Source organism: Fusarium proliferatum (assembly GCF_900067095.1).
Source record: "Fusarium proliferatum ET1 genome assembly, contig: FPRO_scaffold004, whole genome shotgun sequence".
NCBI lineage: Eukaryota > Fungi > Ascomycota > Sordariomycetes > Hypocreales > Nectriaceae > Fusarium > Fusarium proliferatum.
Window position 1 is genome coordinate 3359837 of NW_022194793.1, and position 21676 is coordinate 3381512.

General features: G+C 50.5%; 10 protein-coding genes across 10 annotated transcripts; 5 read left to right on the forward strand and 5 right to left on the reverse strand.

The window, feature by feature from the left end:
• Positions 1–191: 191 nt before the first annotated feature.
• FPRO_05259 (uncharacterized protein) lies at positions 192–2155 on the forward strand (the record flags this gene model as incomplete). Its single annotated transcript, XM_031230857.1, has 3 exons — positions 192–578; positions 627–738; positions 789–2155. The coding sequence occupies 3 exons, from the start codon at positions 192–194 to the stop codon at positions 2153–2155; spliced, it is 1866 nt and encodes a 621-aa protein (XP_031080952.1).
• Positions 2156–2507: 352 nt separating this feature from the next.
• On the reverse strand, positions 2508–3279 carry FPRO_05260 (putative parvulin (peptidylprolyl isomerase); the record flags this gene model as incomplete). Its single annotated transcript, XM_031230858.1, has 4 exons — positions 2508–2517; positions 2568–2824; positions 2889–3152; positions 3277–3279. The coding sequence occupies 4 exons, from the start codon at positions 3277–3279 to the stop codon at positions 2508–2510; spliced, it is 534 nt and encodes a 177-aa protein (XP_031080953.1).
• Positions 3280–6533: 3254 nt separating this feature from the next.
• On the forward strand, positions 6534–7094 carry FPRO_05261 (uncharacterized protein; the record flags this gene model as incomplete). Its single annotated transcript, XM_031230859.1, has 1 exon — positions 6534–7094. The coding sequence occupies one exon, from the start codon at positions 6534–6536 to the stop codon at positions 7092–7094; it is 561 nt and encodes a 186-aa protein (XP_031080954.1).
• A 1055-nt stretch (positions 7095–8149) lies between these two features.
• Positions 8150–8668, reverse strand: FPRO_05262 (putative 50S ribosomal protein L14; the record flags this gene model as incomplete). The annotated part of the gene is made up of 3 exons (XM_031230860.1): positions 8150–8445; positions 8518–8602; positions 8654–8668. 3 exons carry the CDS (start codon positions 8666–8668, stop codon positions 8150–8152), a joined length of 396 nt encoding a protein of 131 aa, XP_031080955.1.
• A 926-nt stretch (positions 8669–9594) lies between these two features.
• Positions 9595–11658, forward strand: FPRO_05263 (putative Histone-lysine N-methyltransferase SET9; the record flags this gene model as incomplete). Its single annotated transcript, XM_031230862.1, has 2 exons — positions 9595–9693; positions 9751–11658. 2 exons carry the CDS (start codon positions 9595–9597, stop codon positions 11656–11658), a joined length of 2007 nt encoding a protein of 668 aa, XP_031080956.1.
• Positions 11659–12054: 396 nt separating this feature from the next.
• FPRO_05264 (uncharacterized protein) lies at positions 12055–13505 on the forward strand (the record flags this gene model as incomplete). The annotated part of the gene is made up of 3 exons (XM_031230863.1): positions 12055–12399; positions 12446–12504; positions 12554–13505. 3 exons carry the CDS (start codon positions 12055–12057, stop codon positions 13503–13505), a joined length of 1356 nt encoding a protein of 451 aa, XP_031080957.1.
• A 161-nt stretch (positions 13506–13666) lies between these two features.
• Positions 13667–13929, reverse strand: FPRO_05265 (uncharacterized protein; the record flags this gene model as incomplete). Its single annotated transcript, XM_031230864.1, has 2 exons — positions 13667–13762; positions 13813–13929. The coding sequence occupies 2 exons, from the start codon at positions 13927–13929 to the stop codon at positions 13667–13669; spliced, it is 213 nt and encodes a 70-aa protein (XP_031080958.1).
• Positions 13930–15170: 1241 nt separating this feature from the next.
• On the forward strand, positions 15171–16809 carry FPRO_05266 (putative APE3-vacuolar aminopeptidase Y; the record flags this gene model as incomplete). The annotated part of the gene is made up of 3 exons (XM_031230865.1): positions 15171–15429; positions 15486–16615; positions 16684–16809. 3 exons carry the CDS (start codon positions 15171–15173, stop codon positions 16807–16809), a joined length of 1515 nt encoding a protein of 504 aa, XP_031080959.1.
• Positions 16810–17161: 352 nt separating this feature from the next.
• On the reverse strand, positions 17162–18081 carry FPRO_05267 (uncharacterized protein; the record flags this gene model as incomplete). The annotated part of the gene is made up of 2 exons (XM_031230866.1): positions 17162–17555; positions 17630–18081. The coding sequence occupies 2 exons, from the start codon at positions 18079–18081 to the stop codon at positions 17162–17164; spliced, it is 846 nt and encodes a 281-aa protein (XP_031080960.1).
• A 1702-nt stretch (positions 18082–19783) lies between these two features.
• Positions 19784–21430, reverse strand: FPRO_05268 (uncharacterized protein; the record flags this gene model as incomplete). The annotated part of the gene is made up of 1 exon (XM_031230867.1): positions 19784–21430. The coding sequence occupies one exon, from the start codon at positions 21428–21430 to the stop codon at positions 19784–19786; it is 1647 nt and encodes a 548-aa protein (XP_031080961.1).
• Positions 21431–21676: the final 246 nt, after the last annotated feature.

A 21676-nucleotide genomic window follows, 5' to 3' on the forward strand; every position in this document is an offset into this window, starting at 1 on the left:
TTTCTCTTTTCAACACATCTCGCTTGTCCCTCGGGCCCTTTTTAAACGGTCACCCTTCCGCAAGTCGCGAAGGGGGTGTATTATATCTTCATGTGTAACGCCTCCAAAACCGCCGACCTTGTGCTTCTTCACCCTCACCAACCTGGCTGTGCTCATCACGTCGATGTTGCAGTTGCAGTTGCGGTTGCACCATGACTACTACCATTAGAAACAACGTTTCTGAAATCCTCCGCTGTCTCAGACCCTCAAATGAAGCTCGCAATCCGCCCCTCTCGAGGCCGTCATGGATCAACTCCCCACAATCACTGTTTCAAGCAGCCCGAGACATGTCGCTATCAGATCTCTGGAGGACGCGATTCATCACTGTCGCCGGCAATGTGCTGGAGTTTGGCTGGGTCGTCGTCGTCTATCTCATGAGCGAGGTCATCATATGGGGTTTGAGTAGGGCGTTGGCTCCTGTGCATCTCGAGTTCTTCTCCTCTATTTTTGGAATGATTCTGACATTTTGCTTCATGGCTGCGGTCTACCTGTGCTTCGCTGATGTTGATGGTGTGTATCGAAGGCACATCAAATCCAAGGTAAGTGAACACGATTCCCCATAACGGCAGCACTAACTTTCGTTTCAGGTCGACTTCATCAATGTCCATCTTGGTTTGGGCTTTCCAATCCCTCTCGTCATGCTCAACCAGAGCGATATTCTCAGCGGCCGCGATATCGGCTGCGTCATTGGCAACTTTGGTACGTTTCAGTACAAAAACCTCTCGAAGCTTTTCTCATCATTGCTCCAGTCATAACCAACCTTGCTTCTTGGGTCATGGTTTTTGCCCTCTCGCTTCTCGTTATGAGCTGTGTGGCGCGAATGACTAGCCAAGTGCCCGACGAATTTTGCCTTCCGCAGCCTATTGTAGGAACTCTTCCCCCGATCGAAACCAGTTGGCTCTCCGACTCAACTCTGGACCAAGGACAACAGCGTGTGTTTGGCCGTCGCGAAAAAGCAGCAAACCCGCCGAGATCCGGGCCGGACGAAGCAACCTCAGCAACAGCCAGCCAACGATCATCCGTTGTTTCCAAGGATCCGGTTCCAGTGTCACGGGGTTGGCACTTTTGGATGTCCAACTTTCCACTGATCGCATCGTCTCTAGCCATCTTTGTGATTGGAGCACCAGTAGCTGCCGCCACTAACGATGACCGCATCCTCGATGGCTGCGTTCTCTGGTTCGTCTGGGTACTCACACTGCGACTCCAGCGAGCCTTCAAGGCCTCGCAACTTTGCACTGACATGCCGAAGCTCAAGAACACAATCGTCACGCTTATGAATCCTGTCCTGTTCACGACCCTCCTCATGACGGCATATACCCGAGCCAAAGCGGGCGCATATGGCTACGGCAGTATAGACAAAGTACTGCGCGATTTCAGCGGAGGAACACCCCTTTATGTTCTTTGGACCTCTGTGGCAACTGGAACGCCCCTTTCGGACGGACGAAGCCCGTGGTTTGGCGCCGGTGACGCTGCACTTTCGATCCTCGAATGCGGAATTCTGATATGGGGCTTCAAGCTATACGAATGCCAACGACAGCTCTTCGGTCTCGCCGGTTTCCTCACTATTATCCTGGCGACGGCAGCCGCAGCTGGAAACGTCTTCCTGTCGGTCCTGGGAGGGAAGCTTGTCGGTCTAAACGCCCCCGCAGCGCTGGCATTCGCTGCACGAAGCACAACTTTGGCACTTGCCAAACCGGCCATGGAAGCACTTGGTGGAAATCTCGGTGTGAATGCTGCCCTCGTGGTAAGCAACGGAATCCTTGGTCAGCTTTGCTATCCGTTTGTGCTCGACAAACTAGGCGTCAGACGAGAAGACCTTGTTCCCCATTCAAGCGTCAACGTATCCGACTCCGATGGTAGAGCCTCACGTCTGAGTCTAAAGCCTCTTTTGAGAACAGCTCAAAAGGATCTGTCAGGTGGCGATGATCCCTTTACAATCTCAGCCGGGATCACGGTTGGTGTCAACGGCGCGGCCATGGGCGTGTCGTATCTGTACGAGACTAGAAGTCGCGCAGCTCCGTACGCTGCTCTTGCTATGACAGTCTCCGGCGTCATGACGGTGGTGTTCACCACTGTCGAGCCTTTCAAAGGTGCTGTGTTGGGTCTGGCCAGCTGAAGAGAAATAGCGATAGAATCTCGGCAGGATAGACGTGGTAGCGTTCGTGACCTGGTGTTTAGAGTTATATACTTGCTAGGAAGACGGGTAGAAAGACAAAGAGCAAGCCTGGTAGAAGCCAGTTGTGGCCGGGTACTGTAGATACTTAGACATGGAAGAATAATGAAGACAACCAAGATTTAAAAGACTGCTTAGTCTCACTGAAGTTTGAAATATGACGTCCGAGTCAGCCACATATAGATCACTGCAACAGGTATCGGCAAAGGCGATCGGGAGGTAGTGCGCGAGGACGTCAAGGATACGCTCTGCTTTGTCAATTTACAAAATTTGTCAATTATATATACTTTTCAATTTATTCAAGGCTAGGGAAAGTCAGTCAGGAACGAGTTCAAACCACAGACATTGGACTTACCGCTCAATCAAGTGAAGGCCGCTAGCTGTCTCCACAATTCCGCTCATCTGGCCAGGCTGGAGGCCAAAGGAAGCATCTTCAAACTCCTTCTGCATGTCTCCCTTGCCAAAGTATCCGAGGTCGCCTCGCTTACGGGCAGAAGAGCAGTCGGATTCGGTGAGAGCGAGCTCACCAAGTGTGATACTACCAGACTTGATCTTTTGCTCGTGGTCCTGGATGATCTCAAGGGCCTCCTCCTTGGTGCGCGTGATCTCAGCCTGCAGTGATTGTGTTAGTCAGCGATCAATGCGACTGTTGGATATGATGGGCGGGTATGCGCACCTCTCTCCAGCTGCTGGGTCGTCGGCTGTCGCGGTGCTTGACTAGTAGATGAGCAGCGCGGATCTTGCCCTCGGGAACACCAGCGACGGCACCAGGACGAGAGCCAGCACTGTGGTTAGTAGCCATGTAATGCTTAAGCTTCTCGGTGTCGGTGCCAGAGGGAGGTTCCCATCGTGAGAGCTTCTCGGCAGAGTTGAAGTAGTAGGGGAGGTTCTTGGAGTTGGAGTGTCGGACCTCCCAGCCCGGAGGAAGACCAGTGTCAGCCTATAGTGCACATGTTAGATGATGAATTGAGTCTGTGAGTTGATTGACGCAGCCAAAGGAGGGGGCGGCGAGAGGTCTTGAAGGATCTGCGACAGTTGTCGAGGCTTGCTGTTGAGCTGCTTACCATGTTTATATCTGTTGTTGACTTTGGTGAAGGTGGTATCAGCGAGAGCAAAAATGAGCTGTGTTCAGCGTCGTTGTCGGGGTATCGATCGTCAAAAAAAAGTTCGTCTTTGAGGGAAGCAAAAGTTGCAGCTCGAGAGATGTGCTGCGAAGAGGAGTGATGAGATGGATGGGCTACCAGTTAAGGTATGGTAAGCTGGAGCTGATGGAGCTGGGTCCTCCCGTCGCCTCTCGACTCGCTGGGTCCAACTGGAACAATGACGTGCCGTAACTTTACTGTACAACAGAAGGAGCGACAGACCCCCGCGGTTGCCATGCGGCGTTGCTGTGGTGGGCGGGGTTTGACGCGGGGTGGCCCTTCCTTCTTTCAGTGGGTGGGTGAGCTACCCGATGCTGTGATAGGCTCCAAGGCTCGAAGCGTTGTAGCGACTCAACCTCTAACAAGCGCCTCAATACGCCTTAACCTCTCTTAACGAGGGATATATCCAACTCGGTTGGTAATAAACCATGCTTACTGGCTTTAGATCATGGGGTCAGTCTTTAGTGCATGCTTAATCAAGGGGTTACTTGTCACCAGACGCTCGGCATCGTCGAGCTGAACGCACGTACAGCGCCGGGGACCTTCTAAGCCAGTAATCGTCGGAGGTACATACAGTTGATAGAAATGAAAATTCGGTTGACATTCGTGAGTTTTGGTAGGAGGCGAGAGGCAGTATCAACGGCGAACTTCGGAGGTTCTTTCTATCGGAACCTTTCAACTGAGCCATCCCTCCCACACGGTACCAGCACCAGAAGGAAAATGCGGAGGTGCGCTTCCATCCATTCGGAACAACCTGCAGATCTGTCAGTTGTCACTGGCCCTGGACCTGGTTCGGGTAATCGAATGTGGAATAGAATAACATGAAGATGCCAGCCGGTAAATCGATAGTCTACAGGTTAAGTGGCTAGCTGAGTGTCTATAATCATCGTCACGCGAAAACTTTGGCGGAAGAGTCGGGGAAGTTAATTACGAATAATAGTAGGCAAACGTAATTTTTCTTTGCTCCTATTGATACCAGAAGCAGGGATAAAATATGCAGAAGAAAGAAGCAGGCGCTGCGAAGAGTGCCACTGGGATCAGAATACAGCACCATTCGCTATAAGCTGGGAGGAAAGAAACTCGGGATCTTGATCCTAAATGATAAAATGAACTAGATATGTTGGCATAGGCTTAGCATATCTTTGCTAAGGTTAGGATACCTTTTTGATAGAAAATATGCATGACTGTAAGAGAATAAAAACGCGTAATTGCCTTGAGCCGCTTAATGAGAAACAAGTATCCAATGTCATCTTACAATCAGCAGAGACGTCAAGCCTTCCTATAATGTAGGAAGAAGAGATATAAAGGCAGCACCTGCATTTTGAACAAGTGATTATTCTGGGAGCCTTGATTCCATGTCTCGTTGACACTCAGAGTCGAAGATGGTGTATAATGGAAACCCCGCAGTTAAAAATTCGATCACTTTGTGGAATCATCCTTCGAACATCTCTATGGGTAATCAACTCTGTAAGTGATCGCTAAATCACTTCCAATATGCTTTATGTACCAAGTTGTTGGTTGCCTTTAGAGCACATGGTACCACCTTCGCCTTCAGCTCTGGTGTAACTACTATGCGTGGGGTTGCAAGTGGGATTTGTTTGCTGACTGCAACGACATTAACGACCTGAGTGAGTTGGCCAACGCAATCAGATTGCGAATAGTTCTCGCAAGGGAATAACGTATCTTCAGTTTCATGATCCACCGTCCTGAGGCTCACACGAATCGCTAAATCGCCGACCTTCCAAGCGTCAGATCGGACAATTCACTCTTGGCCTAGGAACGAACTCCCTAGCAACTCACCAGCATCTCCCTCTCGGCCAATTACGAATTCTATGGCCTACGTACTTTCTACACGTGTACGTGTCTGCGGCCTTTTTCGTGTTGATCGTGTCTCAAGTTCCGCTTTGGTACGATCGTGATGGTCTCGTGGACCTCACGTAGCCCTCCATGTGCCACTTATTGATCACTTGTCAACGCCTCACCCAGTTAATGCTGTTTGAAGTGACAGAGAACCATGTTCCTGCGTCTTGTTTCGAGTTCCTAATTCGAGAAATGTATTTTCACGCATATTTCTAACATGCACGTCACTCTAGTTTACTCCTCGCTGTGAAGGAGGTTACATTGTGCCTGATTAACGCACCAGTGATGATGTGAACATACGGAGACCAGCCTCGTTGTGCCGGACAAACCTCCGTAACTGTTCAGCTGGAATAGACAGCATCATCCAATAAGAGCTCTTTTCAAAGAATTCACAGTGATGTTGTTTCATGCACGGGTAGGTATCAAGTATTTCTGGCTGCCTCATGATTAGATTACTCTAAGGCATCACCGCCTCATAGGTAGAGTTGATGATGAAGACGTGAGTCACCGCAAATAAGCAACCCCTGTCAATGAATGAATTGTCCCCAGTCTTTTGCCTTGCCACTCGCGGCGTGAGACCGTGAAAAAGAGAAAACGAGTCAGCAATAACAAGGCGCGGCAGAGGGACATAACTTTCGTGTCGTTTTGACTGTAGACGCCCACGTGTGACAATCCACACGAGGCCACTGAAGGATAACGCGCTGAATCACCCACTGTTTATGCTGTGCCTTGGTTTGTTCAAGTCACTTGCTGCCTGTGCATTCCGTACAAAACTCAACCGACCCCAACACTGAAGCCTTGTTCTTGTCTTCCCTTCCTCTGTAATTTCACTATCATCCGGTGTTCACGAATCTACGGACTTTGAACAGCGCTCGTCAATCACAAGCCTGCATAATCACCAATTTCTCAGCTGTAAAGCCTCTGAATTTGTGGCTGGCTGCCAACTGTCGATTATAAACCCAACACAGCCTAAGCCCAAGCTCAAGGCACCAAACCCAAAAAAACCCAACAAGCAACCAAATTCAAGGACTTGCACAGAAAAGTGGGACAGGAAAACCAGCGGAAGCCAGAAGCCCCTCCCACTTGAACTATTTTCCAGCCCTGTCGCCTTTCATCCATCACTTCTCCCCTTCTTTCTTCTTCAACAACAGCACGGCTTCTATTCTAGAGCGACAATCGCCATCTCTCATTCCCAGCTTGAAATATCTATTCGATATTTCAGCTTTCAGATTTGTTTTTGCTTCTTGCATCTTCATACAAAGCAACCAAGCATTCTCTTCAAATTGAACCACCCATACCACCACCACTCGACCGATCAAATGGCTACCCCCCAATCCACCACCTCTTACGAGGGCGCCGACGGCGACAAGAAGCTCGAGCAGATCACCTTCCGATTCTGCTCCGAATGCTCAAACATGCTTTATCCCAAGGAGGACGAGGATGCTCACAAGCTTCAGTTTACCTGCCGAACTTGCCAGTACACCGAGGACGCCAAGTCTACCTGCGTCTTCCGCAACGTCCTCAACACCTCGGCCGGTGAGACCGCCGGTGTCACCCAGGATGTTGGCTCCGATCCAACGGTTAGTCATCTTCCACCTGTTCTCTGTTACGGCTGTGGCGGAGTCATCTTGTGCACCTCTTGCGGCCAGCCTGATTGCCAAATGATCGTCTCCAACGAGAAAGTCAGTCAGCCCATCACGGGCATGTGCCAGTTCACCTTGCCATGGGAGGACCCTTTCGCCGACTACGACGAGGAGATGATGGACGAGGACTACGATGACACAAGGACCGAGTCTGATGACTTCCTCTCCGACGCCAGTGAAGAATTCCTCGAAGAGATCTCCATGTGCTACGATTCGTCCATGAAATGTGAATCATGAGCATCTTCAACAAACATCCTGTATCACGACAATTATGTAACTGACGACACGACACGACTGGCATGACTTTACTATTCTATCTTGGGCTGGCTGGCACATGCTCTGAGCTTCTGGCATCATTATTCGGCGGCAGGCAGTTGGCGGCCGACCGTTCACATGGCAAAGTATAAGTTGGAAACAGCAGTTGGAGCGCTAGGTGTCTCGCGTCTTCTTTGGAACCCGCTTGTCATCGCTTAAAGACTGCTGGCTGACTTTATCTTTTTTTTTGCGCGCTGCAGCTCCCGCGATCTACAAAGACCTGCCCTAGTTGCCAGCACACCGAAGCTGTGTTTTTCCAGTCTCAACAGCGAAGCGCTGAAACCGGCATGGTAAGTTGAACTCTCTCACACGTACATACGTTTCAGAGATCAGCTCACTAACGCCACGATAGAAACTCTTCTACGTCTGCTGCGAGTGTGGTCACATTTTCACTTAAGCGAAACCTTACATCGATACCCGGGCAACGAATCGTCGACGCCCAAGTTGTGGAGGATACTCGCATCATCATTTGAATTCGCAAGGCGTTTTTAGAGAGGGTTGTGGCATGGTTATGCCACCGGCGCCAGGTTATAAGGAGGGAAATGCAAATTGTATTCTATCAATGATCCTGTATAAGACTGCTTAAAGCAGTGAATAAGATTTTGGAGGAGGACCACAAATGTACCAAGCTTACCCCAGTTCTTTCGTCGTTTAAGACTGAGAGTCAAGCTTCTCATCACCTTCCGTAGGAGGGGTAAATTATCAAGATGCATCTGCAGTTTTTTAATCATGCAAAATAAGTTCCTTGACATGAAATGTACCAAGTTATGCTACCACAGTGACTTTAAATTTTGAGAGCTGAAAGGTGTCTGTATTTTCGTATCAACGCCTCGCAAATGCCAAATGTAGTAATATTCGTAATTGTACAGTATTCCACTCGTACACGGCTGTATGCAGCCAAACCATTCCCCTGGTCTATCCTGTCTTTTGTAAACAACCGCCCATTCACTCATCATCCTGAACTCCTTGCCAATTCTTCATGCCTGCATAGGCGCCATCGACAGAATCTTACTCCACTTCTTGCGCTTCAGCTCAGCGCCAACAGCACCGTTGATACGTGAGCCAACGGGATCTCCAGACTTGTTCAGCAGCACACAAGCATTGTCGTCGAACTTGACGACTGAGCCGTCTCGGCGTTGTGTAGGGTATCGGGTTCGGACGACGACGGCGTGACGGATATCACCTCGCTTGACCTTGTTGGCGGCAGAGATACCGGCCATACCACCGGAGGAGCTACCACGCTGTTCCTGCACGACGACGACGACACGGTCACCTGACGTTTGTTAGCCAGCTGTTGCATTAATTCGAGAGGATCGAGTGTGGTGTTCGTGGGGGTGTATCGTACCGATTCGGGCATGTCGTTTTTGGCCGACGACCAAGACGCATTCGACAAGGGCAGCGCCCGAGTTGTCGATGCAGTTGAGCATTGTCTGCCATGGTCAGTCAGCAAGTGATTGAAAAGATGGGAAGGATTGAAGTACCTTTAATTGAATCATCTTGGCTGTGTTCCGCGCGCGGAGGTTCAATACTCAACTCTCACCACGGTCTCACTCGGGATATCATCAATCAATCGCCCAACCTGTCGTTGAATTTTTGGACTAGCATCACGTGCTCACAGCCACAGTTGAAGCCACACCTCATTTGTTCGAGCGGAACCCATTGGATCTCAGCTGGGGTAAAGAAATCTGGAGATATCGTGTCGTCTTATCATGAGATTGCCTTTATGAGTGCATTTGAGAGTATAATACCGAAATAGCATCTCTTTGATTCTGGTCTCTACTGTACCTCACTCCCTAACAAACAACAAAGACCCTTTGATCATTGTATGCGTCCCATGGCTTGACAACTTGAGCTGAATTAATGTTTGAGAGTGATTTCCTAGGCCTACACAGCCCCACCGGTCGCCTGGCCAATGCCCCAAACCGGCCTCGATCCAGGGAAGAGGAACAAAGCAAGCCCCCCTAACCTCGAAAGCACCCGAGCGAGCTACAACCATGTCATTCCACCTTGAACATCACTTCCCTCCTTCAAGCCCGATTCCTTGAAAGGCACCCGCACCACGATCTTTCACTCACCCAAGTCTCAGCCTCGTCTGTCTTTGTTCCATCGATAAACGCTCCTTACCAATTTAGAGAGACGAAGCCTATGACGTTGCGGCAGTGAGTTAGCGAAATCCAACATAAAGCGCTTAACTTTGGCTTCTATCTTTCCAACTTCTGCGCATTGCTCTGCAAGAATTTGAAGGCTTCAATTGTAGCATCGTTTGGCAAGGCTCTCATATACTGGGCCAAGGATCTACATCTCCGCTCTTTCTCGCTTGGACTTTTACAGCTAGTTTCGAGGGACACGTACGCTCTTTTATTCCTTGGACGGCAGCTTCACGCAGCAGGACTGGCTTGGGAGTGGAATTGAATTAGGCAAAATGCCTCCATCACAGAAAGCGGCTGCCAAAAAGCCGCGCATGACGTTGGCACAAGTGTCAGCATATGATGACATTCTCACTGACGCCCTGGTCGATCATGTGAGTGGTTTACGGCTGAGCATCGCTCATGAGGCAATGCGACTCTAACACAGGCAGGTCTTTTACTGGACAACGGTCCCCAAAAACCGCACATCATATCATCCATCCAGAGGGGTGAGGGAGGAGGAGATCGCTAAGATCCTGCAAGAGGAGGTGGTTCTCAAGAAGGACTTGGAAAGTGCTGAGAAGCGATTGCTGACAACCAACGGGCTGAAGCGGTTTCACAATGGATTGAAGACCGACAATGAAAAGGAGAATTTCCGACGGCATCTTAGGCGATATGTTCAAATCTACCTTCCAGATTGTCCGTGGGAGGTCAGCTCGACAAACCGATACACAATTGTTACTCACGAGGCTGCCGTAACAGCCAGACGACCTATCCGACGCAACGAGGCCATCAAATATTTATCCGGTGTTCAAGTCATTATCACGCCAGAGGAGGAAAAGGCCATCTCATCTCAGAAGAAGGACTTTAGCATTGTGGTCAGCTCACGAAGCAAGTGCACCAGCCTGTTTATGGGCCCTGCCCGCTTTGCGAACCACGATTGCGATGCAAATGCCAAACTTATGAGGACGAGCCATGCAGGAATCGAGATTGTCGCAACAAGACCCATTGAGGCAGGGGAGGAGATTACGGTTACTTACGGAGACAACTATTTCGGGGACAACAACTGCGAATGTTTATGCAAGACATGCGAGGATCTTTTACAGAATGCGTGGGAACCAGAAGAGGGCACAGTGCCAGTGAAGACTAGTATTGAGCAGGAAAAGTCAGAAGGTTACTCATTACGGCGACGACGGAGAGATGACAGTATCTCTGGGTCTTCACGAACACCATCAGTCACTCCTGATATGCGACCACGGATTACAAAAGCGACTTCAAGAGGATCAAAGCTAGCTCGCGATTCATCGTCTGTCAGGTCTCCGCCCGCCGAGCAAATTAATAATCGAAAGCGACAACACGATAGCCTAGCAACACCGCCCAAAACTCCGGCGAAGCGACAAAAGGTCTCGGCTGAGAAGACTGTAATTATCATCGACGATTCGTCGCGCAGTACATCTGTCACTGCCAGTGAATCTTCAAGCGGTGTTGTCGAGACAGATGTCACTTCACCAGAGAAGGAAACTCCGGAGCCTCTAGGACATACTCCGTTGAAAGGGAATGCGAACAAGGGCAGTCAACAGACAGAGGGGGCACCAGTTTCGCCGCAGAGCAGTCAAGGTTCTCGATCACCGCAGCAGGCAGCTGAAATGACAAGAGAGAGAACCCGTCGCAGTGGTCTTGAGAGTATGACTATCCAGGCCATTCTAAACGCTCCTCTAGAGTCCGAGGTTGAGGGTGAACCTGAACCGGAGAAGCTCAAGGAAGCAACTGTGGTACCTCCACCAACCGAGCCTATTGCAACCAGTATCGAAACTGTCGAAGACAGTCAAGTGGCTGATGAGGATCAGCCAAAACGAAAGAAATATCAGCGTCGTGTCTATAAGCAGGACACGCCTCCATCTAGAGTGCGAGTGCCCGGAGATTACCTCCTTACACCGCTACTCTTATCAGAACCTGAGATGGCCTGGATCCAGTGCACCATCTGCGACGGTTACTTTGTACAACAGAACGCATACTTCACACGAGCTTCATGCCCTCGCTGCGAACGGCACTCGAAGCTTTACGGGTACATCTGGCCCAAGACGGACAAGGCCGGGCCGCACGACAAAGAGGAGCGCATTCTCGATCATCGCACAATCCATCGATTCTTAGATCCTGATGATGAACGAAAAGTGAGGTGCCGCAAGAGTTTTGGAAATCTCAAGACAGACACAGAAGAAACGGAAGAGGTCGAGCGGGGCCGGAAGCGACACAGCACATCAGGCTTGATGGGGCGAACGGGTCCTTCAACAGAACAAGACTCAGGCCATCGAAGAAGCGGAAGGCTTCGTAGGGTGAACAGTAGATTCTTCGACCCATGATGGACATACGTGGAGAACTGTTGGACATAATTCGGACCGAGCATGACTTCTTTTTTTTGAGGCGAGCGGGATTTATAATTGTATACTTTTGTTTTAACGGCATTGCTAGACCAAGGGGCCTATTTTAGATAACTGACCCACCCTCTGGACAACGTTATTCATTATAAATGTTTCAATGCATCGAAAGAACCAATGCTCATCGCCCGTCGTCGATGTGAAGATTCGCGCCCTGCATGCCGTAGATCTGGAGCTTTCCGAAAACTCAACGTCAAAGATTTCTAATCACAACGTCATTGAACCGTCATGAACCAGTATATAGATTGCTCTCCCCAATTCCCAAGATGAGGTTTCTCAAGGATCCTTAAGCATAACAACTCTATCTCAACACTCATCACCATGGCTGCATATCTCACCAACCGCATCTGCCATCCTCACCACGGCATTCCTGTGTCAAGACCCGAAACCCCTGCTCCCGCAAAGACTGAGAAATGCAGCCATCCCATCGTCAACAAAGCTGCAAAGGGCGTTCCCTTCTTCACTCCCGAGCAGGATCCTCCGCCTGGTTTAGCCATCCAACCCAGCGATGGGAGACCAGTTCCTAGACTCTTCCAACCACTCAAGATTCGAAACGTCACTATGCAGAATAGAATCTGGGTCAGCCCTATGTGTCAGTATTCTTGTCATGAAGGGTTCATGACGCCTTGGCATATTACGCATTATGGCGGTATGGCTCAGCGTGGTGTAAGTGGCGTTCGAACAGTGACATGATCGAAGCTAACCTTCGTAGCCGGGGCTTATGATGCTTGAAGCAACTGCCGTCCAAGCTAATGGCCGAATTACACCTGAGTAAGTATATTCTCAAAACTTGCTGTGGCTCTTTTGTTAATCATCACAGGGACGCTGGTATCTGGCTCGACGCCCATGTCGACACTCTTCGCAAAAACGTCGACTTTGCACACAGCCAAAACACCAACATCGCCATTCAACTCGCCCACGCAGGCCGCAAAGCAAGCTGCGTAGCACCCTGGCTCAGCGCCGGCGCCACAGCCACCGAGGAGGTCAACGGCTGGCCCGACGATGTCGTTGGCCCTAGCGACGAGCCCTTCAACGAGAACATGCCCACCCCGCGCAGCATGAGCATCCAGGAGATCAACCAGCTTAAGAAAGATTTCGTCAAAGCGGCCAACCGCGCCGTCACCGCTGGCTTCGACGTGATCGAGCTTCACTTTGCGCACGGCTATCTGGTCAGCTCGTTCCTTACGCCAAGCGTTAACAAGCGAACGGATCAGTATGGTGGAAGTTTTGAGAACAGATCGCGACTGGCGCTTGAGCTAGTTGAGGAGGTTCGTGCTGTTATCCCTGAGACGATGCCGCTCTTTGTGAGGATCAGTGCGACGGATTGGTTGGATACTAACCCTGAGTACACCGGCGAGAGCTGGACTGTCGACGAAGCCGCGAAGCTCGCTAGCCTCTTCGCTGAGCGCGGCGTTGATGTTATTGATGTATCTAGCGGCGGAAATCACCCGCAGCAGAAGGTTCAAGGCGGTCCAGGTTATCAAGTCAGGTTCGCGAAGCACATCAAGAAGGCTGTTGGTGATAAGATGCTTGTTAGTTCAGTAGGCAGCATCAAGACCGGTACACTCGCTGAGGAGATCATCTCTGGAAAGGAAGATGGTGTCAAGTTGGATCTCATTGCGGCTGGGAGGATGTTCCAGAAGAATCCTGGGTTGGTGTGGGCTTGGGCTGATGATTTGGATGTTGAGATCCAGCTTGCGCATCAGATTGGGTGGGGATTTGGGGGACGGGCTACGAAGAAGCAGGATCATGTCAAGATGAGCATTCCTTGATTGTGTTTCGGTAAGAATAAAGGGAGCAGTTCAAAGGTAGAGGTAGGAATTCAAAATGTATGTATAAAAGCTTCGATGTGAGGGATTGGTTGACAATAAGCAAGACAGAATAAACAACTTGACAACTCGATTTCGTCGTTTCCGAACCACATATTGATTGATCATATCTGACTGGCATATTTCTGTTCCAGCAATTCCTTCTCCGATCTCCCTTCTTCAACTTGCTTCTCCGTAGTCATCTGCTTCTTCTCATCAACCTACCACTTCAGCATCAGCAAGCATTCCTTCGTGGTATGGCTCAAATTACCTGATACTGTGCATCAGTGGGTGCACTGAACCGTTTACTGACAGTCGCATACATGTCGTTCTTCCACTCGGTCACACGAGCTTCAAGCCCGATATACAGTGTATAAGCAGGATGCATGCTGAGTTCTCGTCCCGACTTGAGATGAAACGTGATGAGAGAAGATGAAGTTCGAGTCTGAGTTCAATTTAACTACAGCGTCAGCGTTATTAGGCTGTGTCAGCACTTTATCTATTCTTGCTCGCTGAGTGAGCTGACGGTATCTTGATGGTCCATCTGGGTAGGCTGGGCGTAAGCATGGTAACCCAATGGAGATGGGAGTACAGAGTTGGGGGCTGTGATGCGTGGATGTCTAATGGCCTAAAACGATACTCATTGTTACACCGTGTGGTTTTTGGGTTGCACATGGAGGTATGCTTGGCGGTTCTGGACTTGTCAAAGGAAGGTATTCGGACTAGTATGCATGGACTTGTGGCGCCTCTCACATCACGATGATTTTGGCAACTTCATCCTATTGCTAACTTGTCCTAAATCGACTTTGTATGCAGTAAATTCATCTATTACGCTTTTCTCACATTTTGTCAACATCGTCTGTTGCCAAGTCGGTGTACAAGGCAGTTGACGGTTTGATCGAGTATTAGGTTTACGGTGCCAAATTGTAGGGAAAACACCAAAGCATGCATGATTCGGCCCTCTACGCTGCGCTCGGCCATGGGATGCCAAGGGGAGGCAAGAGAGCACAGGAGCTCTATCCTTGAGGATAAATGACGTAGATAGATTTAGGATAATTCAGTACAGATTTAGGAGAGCTTTATATTAGGCTTCTTCAATACTTTAGCTCACTTAAAACTTGGAGGTTTTCGTGTTTCTTGCACGATGTACCTCCCTGTCTTCCGTTATTGGCTGTTGTGAAACTAATGCGAGGCGGGTAGATGCATCGATTCTCAATGTTCTCGATATGCCGACGACAAAGGAAGATCCCTGCAGTAAATGAATGCAGCTAGTAGCTAAATTCTACGAGTAAATATCCATCTATGGGAAGAAATAGTTGGCGTACAGTACCTTTTGTTCTCAATCAAGATCGATTCAATGTGCCATCAAAGTCCAGGGTAGCTGTCGTCGATCATCGCCAAGACACAGCTGAGACAAATCGCGGGGACTAGGGCAAAGATAAGCAATGCCTCGGGTTCCTGGCAGGGCAACCAAGCTAAGCTACAGTGAGCTAGGAGCCTATAGCTCCAGGTCCCAGCATCATCACGTCACAAGCTTGTATCACCTGGGCTCCAGTCAGGACCATGTCTTAACCAGAACCCTCCCCTTCCATCCTCCTCCCTCTCTCCTTCACAACAACAAACCTCAACATGACGACAAAGGGCCTTTGCTTAGTCGCCGCCACGGCCGCTCTCCAGGGCGTGTCAGCTCTTCAGATCCCTCTTAACCTTCAAGTCCCCAAGCTCTCTTGGAATCTCTTCGGCGATGATCTTCCTCTGGTCGATACCAAGGAATTGCAGAAGAGCATCAAGCCTGAGAACCTTGAGGCTAGAGCAAAGGATCTGTATGAGATTGCCAAGAATGGAGAGGAGGAGTATGGACATCCGACTCGTGTCATCGGCAGCGAAGGTACGTTCTCCGAGATCGGACTGTTATCATGAACGTAATGACTGATTGTTCTCAAGGCCATCTCGGTACGCTGTCGTACATCCATGCTGAGCTCGCCAAGCTAGGCGGCTACTACTCCGTCTCGAACCAGCAATTCCCCGCTGTTTCGGGCAATGTCTTCGAGTCGCGTCTCGTCATCGGCGACTCTGTTCCCAAGCAGGCATCGCCCATGGGTCTGACTCCTCCGACTAAGAACAAGGAGCCCGTCCACGGAACGCTTGTCCTCGTCGACAACGAAGGATGCGACGAGTCCGATTATCCCGAGGCCGTCAAGGGCAACATTGCTCTCGTCCTCCGTGGAACGTGCCCCTTTGGCACAAAGTCCGGCAATGCTGGTAAAGCGGGTGCTGTTGCTGCCGTTGTGTATAACTACGAGAAGGACGAGGTTCATGGAACTCTCGGCACCCCTTCGCCTGACCATGTTGCTACATTTGGTCTTGGCGGTGAAGAGGGCAAAGCTGTTGCCAAGAAGCTCAAGGATGGCGAGACTGTCGATGCCATTGCTTACATTGACGCTGAGGTCAAGACCATTTCCACCACGAACATCATCGCCCAGACTCGTGGTGGTGATCCCGAGAACTGTGTTATGCTCGGCGGTCACAGTGACAGTGTTGCCGAGGGACCTGGTATCAACGATGATGGATCCGGCAGTATCTCTGTGCTCGAGGTCGCCGTCCAACTGACCAAGTACCGTGTCAACAACTGCGTCCGCTTCGCCTGGTGGGCCGCCGAGGAAGAAGGTCTCCTCGGCTCCGACCACTATGTGTCCGTTCTCCCTGAAGATGAGAACCGCAAGATTCGTCTCTTCATGGACTACGACATGATGGCCAGCCCCAACTTTGCTTACCAGATCTACAACGCCACCAACGCCGAGAACCCCAGGGGTTCAGAGGAGCTGCGCGATCTGTATGTCAACTGGTACGAGGAGCAGGGCCTCAACTACACCTTCATCCCCTTCGATGGTCGCAGTGACTACGATGGTTTCATCCGTGGTGGTATCCCCGCTGGTGGTATCGCCACAGGTGCCGAGGGTGTCAAGACAGAGGACGAGGTAGAGATGTTTGGCGGTGAAGCCGGTGTCTGGTATGATAAGAACTACCACCAGATCGGGGATGATCTGACCAATGTGAATTACACCGCGTGGGAGGTGAACACCAAGGCAAGTCGCACCCAGCCAATGTCTTGTTCAGAAACCGTGACACTAACACAGAACAGCTCATCGCCCATTCCGTTGCAACATACGCCAAATCGTTCAAGGGTTTCCCCGAGCGAGAGATTGAGACGTCTGCCCAGGGTTACTCTGACAAGACCAAGTACCACGGTAGCAAGCTCTACATTTAAGTACGGGAGTGAGTTCTTCGTTAGAATCGAGTAGCAAGAATAGCATAGCATAGCACAGCACAATGAGTAATGGGTGATTGGTTAATTTGAATGGATATCTCTACGTTGAAATTGCAAATGCCTAGCTAAATCGACTCCAAGTGAAACGACGCAAGAAAACAAAAAAACATCATTACACGTAATAACCGTTTGGTAAAAATGCCCGTCTAAGTCCTCCAACCGGTCCTGTAGCCAGACATGGCCTGAGATGCCTCGCACTATTTCCCACCTAAACACCGACTTTGCAAGTTTTCATCTAATAAGATGACGATCCACTAGGGATAGATTGATAGTTACTGATTGATAATGGGTCTCATCGAGCTGAAGCGAGATCATACGGAGTTCCCATCAAGACACCGCCAGTTGGAAACTCACAGCTCCCAGTCTGCGAGGGAATCATCTCGGTGTAGTACTCAAAATCATCACGCAGCTCCCTCAGCTCGATGGGCAGAATGACCTTGGATAGAGCCTTTGGGGTGGTGAGCTTTGAGAGGGTTCCGGAGTAGGGGGCGGGTCTGTGCCCCACATTGGCGGGGGTGATCTCGGGGCTATCGGGGGTCTGGGTGCCCGGTCCCGTTGTCTTGGCAGCCGAGGATCCGGGGCGACTCTGTCGCAATCGAGCAGAGAGGTTGACGTTGAATGTGAGAAGTCTCGCAACGCGATGCGCCAGCTCGTCGCGACTGTTCTTTGCGTCCTTTTCCCCCGGGCTTTTTTGGCACGTGTTAGCAAAAAGAATGCACTTGTTCATCTAGCGGCCCGTGTGCTGCGTCGCTTAACTTACCAGTTGACTATAGTCATCATCATAGCATACGAAAGATTATGCCATCTCAACCTCGCACACAGAGCCTTGATCCTCTTCTCGAACTGCTTGGCGGCATCTTCAGGCGTGGTCCTATTGGACTGCTCGTCGAGGGCACAGCATAGCGACGAGAGGCGTGTGAAGGCGAGGACGGTGTCTGTGAGGGTGGCGACGAGGGTGTCGAGAGAGATCCAGGCGGCGCGGGCGGGGAAAGGGATCTGGTTGTTCTCCATGAGGTTGAGGGTCTTGTAGAAGGCGTGGACGGAGGATCGACACTCCTTGACCTCGCGGAGGAGGATGTTGAGGATGGCGGTGTCGTGCTGCGGCGAGATGTTGAGGTCGCTGAGGATGTCGATGGCAGCAGCGCCGACGTCTAGAAGGCCTGTAATGGCGGTTGTGGTAGGGAGGCCGACAACGGCGGGATCCATGTCCATGTCGGCCTGCAGAGCGGAAGGCATCTATCGCGGTATCATTCAATGGTGAAGGTCCCAGTGTTAGGTAATCAATTGTCGAAAGAAGCAACGAAACGAATTGATTTGTAGTGAGGTGAGGCTCAAATCAAGATGCAGATGTAAGTGATGTAAAGGCCAAAGGGTCCTGAAGTAGACGGGATGGAAATTCTTGGCAGAGGCTTCTAGGCCCCCTTTGGCTTAAATGGAAGTTCAAGCCAAGCCCCCAGGTCCAGGTCCAGTTCAGTTACAGGAATTTGTAAACGGGGGGGAGCACAGCGCGAGAAGAAGCGGGAGGGGGTGGCCGTCTAAAAGCAGGAACCGAAAAAGCGAGAGAGGATGAGAGAGGCAGGGGGAACAACAGGTAGATAGATGTAAGTAAGCCCCAGGGCTGGGCTGGGCTGGGCTGGGCTGGGAGGGGGTAGGTATTATTTTTAGGCGCGAGCCAAGGGGAAAGAAGGCGAAAAAAGAGTGCGAAAGTCTGGAAGAGACGGCACCTGAAAGGGCCCCAGAGGCGCCGCAGTTTCAAAGGCAAGGCAACTTTCAATAGGCAAGACGATGAAGCCGTACTTCCGAGACAGCAACAGGCTTGTCCACTAGCGGATGAGGTTGAGTGGAGGGTGGGATTGGGGAATGGCCTGGCCCCCCCTTGGAGAGGAATTTGTGGTGCCGAGAAGCGAGTTGGAGTGACATGCATCTAATTTAGACAAGATATCTGAGCACAAATGTCAAGGTATGAACGATGTGTGATTGTAGACGGTAAAATATCACCATTCAACACTCTATATCTGTATATCTTCTTCTATTCTGTTATCCTCTGCATCTGAGCTATTGTGTCTGTTCGTTCATATGCTCCCTCGTAAATACCATGCAAACCAATATCAGACTAAAAACTGGGCGTTTAGAAAAGGTGGATGTCGACGTGCCGACTTGCCGGGGTCGATTGGGCGCGATCGGATACCGGCACGGCGCGGTGAGATGATGCTATTTGCCCACTTTTCCCTCTCTTCACTCACTATCCTCACTGTATTTCGTTTATATTTCCAACTATCGGCATATATATTTCGCATTTCGAGTCATGGACTGAACATCACTCTCGCTCTGGAGCCGATATCCGAATCATACGTGTATTCGCTCTTCCTGAATTACGTGGCTGAACTATCCGCATATGTTGCTTGCAGCCTCAAACAATAGTCCACGCGCCTAGCTGACGTACGATTTGCATACATAGCATTGTTTCTCTTATTTCCTAATTCCATTGCGTGTCACGGGTTTCTTCTCATTCACTAAAGGGATCGACTGATACCAATAAACTCAAACGGCTCTGACGGCACATCCGAGCCCCTTGAAACATTTCTTAGACCTTTTTGTCTTTGTTTATTCTCCGTCAACTTGCCTACGTATGCACTGACTGACTAATGATTCAGTTCAGTATCAATCAATCTAATTTATCCCGGGTTGATCTTGATCCAAAACTCCGGTTCGCCGCATAAATTCAAAGTCAAAGTCACGAATAACTTTCCCAGTCAATCCGTACTCCGTCCTTGATGCCGTTTCCCGTGCCGTGCCGTCCCATCCATATCTCGGTCCAAGCGTCTTTCGCCTACTCTACCACGGCCCGCATGCAATATCATCATGCCCATGACTTACACGCGTCTTTCCACTGTGGATATCGTATCGGGGATCCTCAGCGCTCGGAGACGGGCTGATCGCTTGATGACATCTCAGCGCTGTCGTCCTGATCCATAGAGCTCAAGTTCTGTGAGGCACTGGACGACGATGCAGCCGTTCTATTCTCCACAATCCTTCTCAGATAATCGTTGTCCGCTGCCACATACTCCGCATATGTTCGGGGGGGCCATGCATCATCATTAAGGTGGGCAGCCGTATACGCATCCGCATTATCAACAAGCTCGTCAAAGGTAGGCATATCAGCTGGTCTAGTAAAACGCCGTTCTAAGAGGTCATTCAAGGGCCTGAATTGCTCAAGAATTGCAGCCGCCGACCCCTCTGGATGGTTTCGAGCTGGTCTTGCTGTTGTCTGTGATGCTGCTCTGGGAGCTGCAGAACGAGACTGATCTGCCATAGACCCTGCAGCTGGTCTGGCCGCTTCGCCTGTCGCTGGAGAAGAATTGCCCTCCCGTGCTAGAAACTCAGCCCAGCGTCTAAGTTCGTCAGCATCGGGTGGCTGCCTATTATCATCTTCAGCTGATCCAGCTGTCTGTCTTGCTTCGCTGGGAGGTGCAAAGACAGGAAACGGTACTTGCCTTGAAGCCCTCATCAGTTCATCTGTGTCTCGAGGCACTGCTTCTACTTCTCCTCGAGCTCTTCTTTCTCCTCCTACCTCTGGTCCCCAAATTGCTCGGACAATGGGGCTTACATTGTCGGGTCGTGGTGCTGCTGAATCTGGACGCGCGACGCCGTTCTGGACACCAGATGGTCCATTGGACCTAGGAGGCGGCGAATACACCGCATGTATCATGCCAGGGGCAACGCCCGGGCGGGCATAACCAGTTCGTAGCAGTGGTGGATTATGCTGGACTTCAATACTATCACCCACCCTGAGCACAAAAGGATCTCGAACCAGATGAGGGACACCAGCAGGAGTGTTTGCACGAGGCTCCGGGTCATCGTCCGAGTCAAAGCCGATAACCCCCACACGACGGTTTTCCTGATGGCTGTTGTTCTCAGCGTACCATGGATTCGCCTGTCGCAGTGTATTCCCCCGGCCAAGCGTAACCATGCGACGACTCTCCATCATGTTTGAAAACTCCTGCATGATGGTATCAGAAACCGCTTCTTGAACCCTGCCCTCTGTAGCAACACCGCCATCCTTCTCAATGTCATTAACAACATGGTAGAAGAGGCTGACAAACCCAGGCTCCAAGTCATCTAGATTACGAGGCCACTCACCGTTCTCAACGGCCCTGTGAAACTCAACCTCAGCTTGACAGTCAGGACAAAACTTTTGAGTGCCCTCAGGAATACCTGGGGGAAGACTAGATCCTTCGCCATTCTTGGGGATAGTGAGGGGGATCGCGTTTACTTCACACCGAATGCAGATGAGAGTGGTTCGGCACGCAGGGCACCGGTTTCCCAACTCACTCTGCTCCCATGTTTCACGGCATGGCTGGCAGAGAACATGACCGCAGAGCAAGACCTCAGCATCCAACTCACCTTCGGTAGGGAATGATTTCACTGGGAGTGGCTCCATACAGATGGGGCATTGAGGTGTGATGGCCTGGTTGTCAGAATTGGTGTTGCTACCCTTGTCTATAGCCTGTTTGATAGTTGGCCAGAAGGCTTCGGGGAGAGGCTTAGAAGGATGAGACATGTCGAAAAGGGGTACTTACCAGTGATAACTGACTGATGAAGTGAGACGAGATGTAGTTCGTATTGTGTAGACTTACCTTTTGTGTTTGTGATCTGTTTTTGGTGCAAGACTTACCTGGAGTGAAGAGTGAGAGGGCGATGGTGATGATGAGATGAATTTGCTACAGAGTTGGCATCAAATCATTTAATTATATAGCCACATCTAATGCAGTGGCTGAAGTCAGGCGCATCCAATGTTCACGGTCCA